This window comes from Vespa velutina, chromosome 1 (genome assembly GCF_912470025.1).
Source record: "Vespa velutina chromosome 1, iVesVel2.1, whole genome shotgun sequence".
Classification (NCBI taxonomy): domain Eukaryota; kingdom Metazoa; phylum Arthropoda; class Insecta; order Hymenoptera; family Vespidae; genus Vespa; species Vespa velutina.
The window spans coordinates 2,256,134-2,264,897 of record NC_062188.1 but is presented as its reverse complement, the minus strand read 5'-3'; the positions used below and the strand labels follow the sequence as shown (position 1 = coordinate 2,264,897).

Genomic DNA, 8,764 nt, shown 5'->3' with positions numbered 1-8,764 from the left:
AATTGCTAAATATATCTGATATTTTACATAAAATTCATTTATATATCTACAAAATCGAATTTCTAATAATAATAATATATCATAATAACTTTTTCTTCGAAAAAATGAAAGAAAAAAATCTTTTTCCTCCCCTCCCCCGTCCCGTCCCCCATGTTTCTTTTTTTTTTCCTTCATTGGTCTTGTCAACGAAGCATCAATATAATATAACATCGAATTAAAATCAAATCATGATAACTGAACATTTAAAACTTTATAATCCTTTCGATTACACGAATCGATTTATATATTATATTTATATTTTATTGTTGTATTTAATCTAATATTAAAGGACACACACACACACACACACAGAAAAACATATTATAGAGGAACAAATATTGTGATGTGTGATATTGACTGTTTAACCATGAACGATAAATAAATGTAAATTATTTCAAAAGAATTTCGGCACAATCCAGTTTTCTTTTTTTTCCCCCTTTTTCTTTTTGTTTTTTTTTTTTCTTTTTCTTTTTTCTTTTATCTCTCGAATGATCGAAAATTATTATATCAAACATATATCGAGAATGTATGTAATAACGAATATATTATTACTATTAATTTTGATGCCATTTGTATATATTATAATGAAAAAGAGAAACCATGACGAGAACATATTTTTTTTTCTTTCCTTTTAACTTGCCATAAAGCAAATAGCGAAATGAAAATATGTATGTATATGTGTAAGTATGTAGGTATATATGCATGGATGTATGTATGTATGTATGTTTGTATGTATGTATGTATGTATGTATGTATGTATATATGTACGTATGTATTTATTGTATGTATGTATGTATTCGTAGATCTTTTTGTAGGTATTCGTGCATGTAATTTTCTTTAGATGTAATGAATTTGTGCAAATACAGACGCGATATATTTTTTCTTAACTGAATACTGCGCTTTTTTCTACAATCACTTATTTCTTTTTTTTCTTTTTTTCATTTTTCTTTTTTTTTTTTTTTGTTTATACATACAAAAGTTACTGAAGGTATTATCATACTCTAAAGGTGGTGTAACAGAATAGTTCAATTATCGATAATAGTGCTTTCATACTTGTCCCTCTTTTTTTTCTATTTCTTTTTCTTTTTTTTTTTTCTCTTCTTCTTCAACATCATCATCATCATCATCTCCTTCTTCTTCTTCTTCTTCTTCATCTTCTTCTTTCTCTTCTTCTTTTAGCTACATTAACACTGGTATTACACCAACTCTAGCTTACATTTCAGGACCTTTATAAAGACGTAAGTAATATATCTTTCCTAACGTTAACGAAATTTTAAAGAGTTTACAAAAAAAAAAAAACACTCAAAAAAAAAAAAAACAAAATCGTTACTCTCCCCTATATATATATATACACATATATATATATATGTATATATATATATATATACATATATATATATGTATATATATACACTATATATATATATACATATATATATATATATGTGTATATATATATATATATATATGTATATTTAAAAATTACGAATAATTTCAAGAAGAATATTCATTCGCATTCTCCTCCTTTTTCTTTTTCTGTTTTTTTTTTTTTTTTTTCCTTTTTTTTCCTTTCTTTTCTTTTCTTTTATATATATCACATTACTATCGAAACAGTACTAATTTTAATGAATTGATTAAAAGTAATAAATTATTCAATTTACAAATTTTTCCAATTTCTCATGAGAGAAATATAATCAGCCAATTATTATGATTTCATTAGAGGCCTGACAATATAAAAATCTTCTGTGTATACAAAGTACTGGATTAATGCATCCATAGGCAAAAATCCAATTATTTCGAGTATACGAATGAGTATACGAATTATGTGACAAATCGTTGCCCATAAATTTTGGGTCTTATCGTTTTTCTTTTCTTCGTTTTCTTGTTTTCCCTTTTTTCCTCTTTTCTTTCTTTTTTTTTTTTTTTTTTTTTTTTTATTTTATTTTATTTTTTTTTTTCCCCCATTATAGCATTATTATGGAGCTCTTTATAAATCGATAAATAAATTCCGTTACTTAAAAATTCAACTTTACAACGTCACGCGAATTTAATACTTCTCAAAAAGCTCCTCTATACATACAAATAATTTTCCGATCGTGATTCAGCTCACATGGCATTATAATTAACTCCGTGTAAATTAATTGGCATAGTGGTACTCGGAAGTGCATAGTCCGTATGCCTACTATCGATATAACCGCTTAACATGGTATGAGGACTATGAGTGGTTAACATAGTATGAGTGCTGTGGGTATTGTGTGTACTGTGTGGAGTCGAAGGCGGCCCCATGGGCGTTGGACTTTGCGAATTTACAGGTTGGGCCGATTGTGCCGCAGGCGGTGGTGAAGAATTAACTTCCTGTTTCACTCTTGACTTTAAGCTAGGTCGATTATTAGGATAACCACGTTTCTTGTACTCGAGCCAAAGCGTTCGATTATTTACACCGAACATTCTGGCAGCTTTACAAAAGCCTATACCACCGTATCGCACTGCATCGAGAGCTCTAATAAAGTTCTCATCAGCTTGTGGATTTGTTGATCTTTTCCTTTTAATCGCCGTTTGGGGACTGGCGCAGGGACTTTGGCAGTTACTCGGACACTGTGTTGAGGATGGCGGTGGAGCACTTGATGCTGATGTATGCTGTAACGTTGATGTCCCCCCATGCGACGAGGAATTTGGATAACTCGTCAGGGCACAACTGGAACCAGTGGTGCTGGTACCAGAGTACTGATCGCTGATCGTCGAAGAAGTTGTTATTTCAGGCGTTGTAAACGCTGATGACGCTTGGATCGACAGATTCGTTTGACACGAGGACAGAGCGAAACGTGGATATGTGTGCTCCATAATAGTCCATTGTAATCCTGTAGAACAGACCGATGTATCTTTGGTCAGAGCACAGGAAAATATTATCCCGAGAAAAAAATGTTTCGTTTGAAAATAATAATAAATTAAATATATGCATATAAGGTAAAAATTATGTATATGTATGTATATATATATATATATATATATATATATATATATGCATACATATACATATATATGTACGTATATGTATATATATACATATGTATATATATATATATATATATATATATATATATATATATATATATATATATATATTCTAATAAGTCTACGATATATAATTCAAACGAGCTAATCTAAAGTTATATCATTTAGATCTTTCACTTGATATATCATACGACAATTGCTTTGACATATATTCTAATATATTTTTTATAACGACATATATGACGGCTATATATGTAAAATGTATTATAGTGAATGTTAGAGTTCTATTAAGATAATAATAAAAATAGTGTTCAATTTGAAAAAGAAGAAAAAAAAGAAAAAAAAGGAAAAAAAAAAAAAAGAAAAAAACAAACAAGAAAAGAAAAGAAAACGAAATCTTATATTTTATATAAATGATAATGTATAATAAAATCGGATTAATAATTTTGTCATATAAAATAAGTCATTTCCTCCCAATATAATTGAAAAAAATGCTAAGCTGTAAGCAAGAGAAAGAATAATAAATATTTAAAAAATGTACATAGAAAATAATATGTATGTGAAAATATTATAAATGATATTATGGCATGGCACAGATACATTTTTAAGCACATCATCGTTTTTATATCATATAAAAGTGTATGACTATTTATTATAGGACAGAACAAGGCACACATACACATTCAACAATGTCAAAGGCCCAATTTACTGTCCTTTCACGAAATATACATTGTGTGCTATGTATCTGTGTACCATGGTGAGAAGAGTATTTTAATGACAGTGAGGCAATTTAATTTATTATCATTTCTATATCTTTGTTCCTTTACTTTCGCTCTATTATCATGTCAAACGCCTGTTGATTTTCTTTGTGCAATACATTTAAACGCATCTGTGCCAGCATATAATGTGTATCAATAGTACTTATTAACACATGCAGTTTTTATAATACCCATCACAACCAATATGCATCGCTAGATTAAAAGTTATCAAATTATTTACTTAATTTACAAGCAACATGCAACCTTTAAGTTAACTTACTTATCGATTTATTACATATAATTATTGTGATAAATTAATCATATAAAAAAATTAACAATATACGTAATACATATACATATCTGCGTATATGTGTATGACTCTATATATGTACAAGTACGTTCATGTATTAAACTATATCTGAAAATCTTACGTTTAATTACAGCTAACAAGATTTTACTATATTTGCCTATGGACTTTGGTTTGCATATAATAATAATAATAACGATAATAATAATAATAATAATAATAATAATAATAATAATAATAATAATAATAATAATAATAATAATAATAATGATAATGATAATAATAATAATAATAATAATAATAATAACAATAATGACAATAGTTATAATATGTATCAATAGTTTCATACGTTAACAAAATATTTAATGTGCAAAAGTATTTTTACAAAATTCCGTTTATCATTTTTCCCATGCTTTTTCCCCTGATTTATTAGCATGCAAATATAGTTAGATTTAAAGAATTCTATATAAAGAATAGTATTCCCTACCTACATACAGCAAAAAAAAAAGAAAAAAAAAAAAAAAAAAAAAAAAAAAAAAAAAGAGAATTATTTGTTAGTATTGTGTTTCGTGTTTTCTTGATCAAATAATTTTTCACGACCTAATCATCACACATCCTTTATATCTTCCTTCTATTATTTTATATAAAATAATGAATCTAAATAACCTTATTAATTTTTCTTTGCTACTCTCAGATGAGAAAATATAAAAAATTTTTAATTCAATGAATAACTGAACTTAGATAATGATCATTGATTATATTATAATACATGCATTATATATAAATGAATGAAGAAATAAAGAATATTCTCAATATAAATCAACTTTCCTTCTTGCACCTATTTCTATACTATCTAAATGAAATCTACATCTATTGTTAATACTAACCTGAAATACTTAATATATTTAAGTAATATTGAATTTTAATATTAAAATAGCTTACCTTGATGTGCCGGTGGTTGAGAAGAAACAGAACTTTGTGCTACATTTCCACTCGATGGTTGATTCACATTTTGTATTGTAGTATCACTTTGTGCCGGCATTGTTGTAGAACTACTTTCCATATTACTCATCTATAATAAAGATTTATTAGAATGATTTGTTCTGTATACTTTTTAAAATGTTAATTTGTATTTTTTTTCTTTTTTTTTTTTATTATACAAAAACGCTCACTATTGATATTTGATCTTCATCGATACTTCCTTGTGACTCTGTACTAGTGTTCACCGGTCTCCTTACATTTTCCCCACTTTCTTGTGATACAATCAATGGTTCAGGTTTTACAATGTTAGTAGCAACCAATGTAATCTCATTAATTTCTTCCGTTTTGTCTCCAGATCCAGATGTCGATCCTGTTGATGTTTTTCTCAATCTCTTTCGTCTGAAGGATGGAGAAAGAGGAGATGGACTGGGAGAACATGATTCCCCACGATCAGCAGCTCCTTGTTCGCTACTACTACTTGGCCATTTAGTTAATGAAGCTGTATGCATTTCTGCAAGACCTTTTATCTTCAAACTTTCTGCTGTCTGTTAAGAAAGAAAAAAAATTATATCTTAATACATTAAGAAACATTAAATATTTTATAATTGTCGATACGTACTTTAATAATAGATGGTAATTGATCTTGAGAAATATTAACTTCTCCATAATACATAAAATCTACCATGATTTTGAGATCAGAGAATTTAACATCTTTTAGTATAACAATCGGATGTTGGCATGGATTAACTGTGAATAACGATTGGAAATATGTACTACATGCTGATAGTACAACTTTATGTGCTTGAAGATGTCTGCCTTCAGCAGCTAATGTAACATCCACTAATGTTTCATTATTTAATAAATTTGAGAACACAGAAATGAAATTTGGTTGATGATTATTCCATCGCAAGCAGAATTGTTGCATGGACATCTTGATATAAACTTGTAGCACCTTTTTTTTTTATATATTTTACTGAAAGAAAAGAATAAAACTTATTAGCACTTAAATATTATATGGAGATAAATCATATACACATATACATTTCAATAAGTAATGATGTTTGAAAAAAAAAAAGAAAGAGAAAAAAATAAAAAAAAAAAAAAAACAAATATCACAAAGAAATGAAACATAATGAGAATGTACTTGTATAATCCAAATTTCAATAATCCTGATGTGGCTTAGTATACATTATGTGATATATTACCAATGAAAAGAAAAAAAAAATATGTATGTACATATATACATATACATATATATATATATATATATATGTATATGTATATGTGTATATATATATATATATATATGTATATACAGTAAATTCTATGTGTCATTAGTATTAACGTGATGAAATAACATTGAGAAAAGCAAAAAATACCTTGGAAAATTTAACAATGTGCTTACAAAAATATGTTACTGTCGCTCCATAATAAATACAGATTTGGTGCAATGATGTATGATGGGAGATAAATAACACTCTGTGTTACTTTGCTTAACACCGAAAGTGACTTGGCCGCGAGTGAAAACACTGTCGCGTAACTTTCACAGGTAGGAGAAAAAATATGCGCACAGTACGAAATTACTTTTGCACCTGTGTTTAACCAAAAAAAAAAACACAACAAAAAAGATAATATAGACGACTCGATTCTATTCCGCACACCACGAATCCTATAAAAATTTTCCACAAAACAGACTAAGCGATGACGCTTGTGTAATGCACAAATGACGTCATAGGCGAACAATTACGACGGTGACCGAATGAAAGAACTTATTGCCAAAATCTGTCACAACAAATGTTATAATAGCAAAAAACTTTTCGCGGAACTAGCAAATACGAAAGATCTTATCAACGTGCGTCCTTATAAAATCTAACTTGATCAATATAGCGGTCAGCTGAAAGCGACACCTGGTGAGGATCTGTCAAATAAAAATGCGTACAATTTTTAAAATGATCTTTTATCTGTTACAATTCTTTGTTGCTATGTATAAAAAATAATACACATGCACACACACACACACACACATATATATATATATATACATATATGTATGTATAAAAATTAAAAAATAAAATCTCTCCTTTTTCTTTCGTCATATCACATGATCTGAAAATTCTTATTAATTTTTTTATTGAAATGCAATGACGGAAAGAGCTCATCCGTCTGTTTTAATTATTTAAAGGAAATAAAACATTTCATTTATATTCTAATTTAAACGATTTGAAAATAATTGTTTGAATTAAATATCCACACACGCGTGCGCGTACACACACATGTATATATATATATATATATATATATATATATATATATATATATATATATATATACATGTATTTATAAATATATAGGGTAGTTTAACAAACGCATCATAGTGATACGACTTGTATTAAATAAATTTTATCATTGATAGATTACATATGTAAGTGTAAAAAATATTATATATGAAGAAAATTAAATTATATATATAAATATATATATATATACATATATATGTATATATATGTGTATTTTATAATAATAATAATAATAATTTACGTTATTCTTATGGAAAATTCGTAAAATTGTAGTTAATTAATAAGAAATTAAATAAGGTATAAAAAAATTATGGGACTCACTTCGGAGCAATATTACAATGGCTGCCTTTATGGCGCGCAAATGAAAAGAATGGAAAATGGAAAAGTATCTATGTCCTCGTAAATTGATTGGCTATTTTAGTTAACTGCGAACATCAGATAATTGGACGTACTTTTGGAATTTATAAACGTCTAATTTCGTTAGAAATTGTGATTAAAATTTTAGTTGTCAAAATAATCTCTAATGTATTAATTAATTTTATCTTTTTATTTGTTATCGTTCATATTTGATATTCCATTGTTCATTTGTCATTTAACATTCTTAATGAATCATAATATTTTTATTTTAATATTTAAAAATCAATAATTTTTCTTTTTAATTTACATCCAATGCATTAATTGTAAGAAATCATTTATCTGCAAAAAAATATAATTATTAATATATTATTGCAAGAGGAGAAATAAGTTTGAACAATTGAAATGATTCATATTTATTGAAATTATAAGAGAATTTGCATTAGAATGTATACTTCACATTGAATAGTATACTATAATTAGGCTATGTGAGTATATTTGAATAATATAGCAACATTCTCTCTCTCTCTCTCCGCTATGGAAATAAATGTAATACAACATCGATCATCTATTATCTGTATAAAAAAGAAATACAGAAAATACACATCAGATTATTTTTTTACTTAATATTCGTGCAGGTTATTTAGGATTTTAATGTAACATTTGTTTTTGCGTATAGTTATTCCAGGTAACCAAGATCAGAACGAGCTGAAATTTGTAGTTTAAATCACATTAGAACTTGTACACAGTTTGCTTTATACATTGGTCCTACTTTTGGCTATTCAAGAGTGCTATTTAGAGTATTTCATTTACTTGCAGAAATTACAAGTATTATTACTAATTATTAGAAAGGTTTTCTCTCTCTCTCTCTCTCTCCCTCTCTCTCTCTCTCACTTTCTCTTTCTCTTTGTCTATGTCTCTTTCTCTCTCACAAATAAATCATATTTTTAAAGAGAAAACCTTTTTACTGATTATATTTTACACATTAAGCAGAAACATTTTTAAATTTTCATAAA

General features: G+C 27.1%; 1 protein-coding gene across 3 annotated transcripts in view; it reads right to left on the bottom strand.

Annotated features, from left to right (window-relative positions):
• Window positions 1–6,997, bottom strand: part of LOC124948919 (protein tramtrack, alpha isoform-like) — an 11,213-nt gene extending 4,216 nt beyond the window's left edge. Inside the window, exons 1-5 of one of the 3 annotated variants that reach the window (XM_047493273.1) lie at window positions 6,477–6,976; window positions 5,717–6,070; window positions 5,289–5,642; window positions 5,059–5,188; window positions 1,951–2,897 (exon numbers count right to left, since the gene is read on the bottom strand). In XM_047493273.1, coding sequence (XP_047349229.1) covers window positions 2,146–2,897; window positions 5,059–5,188; window positions 5,289–5,642; window positions 5,717–6,028 — 1,548 coding nt within the window. In that variant the 5' untranslated portion in view covers window positions 6,029–6,070; window positions 6,477–6,976 and the 3' untranslated portion in view covers window positions 1,951–2,145. Of the gene's footprint in view, window positions 1–1,950; window positions 2,898–5,058; window positions 5,189–5,288; window positions 5,643–5,716; window positions 6,071–6,476 lie in introns of those variants that run through there. The other 2 variants (XM_047493255.1, XM_047493263.1) reach the window with 2 other exon arrangements.
• Window positions 6,998–8,764: the final 1,767 nt, after the last annotated feature.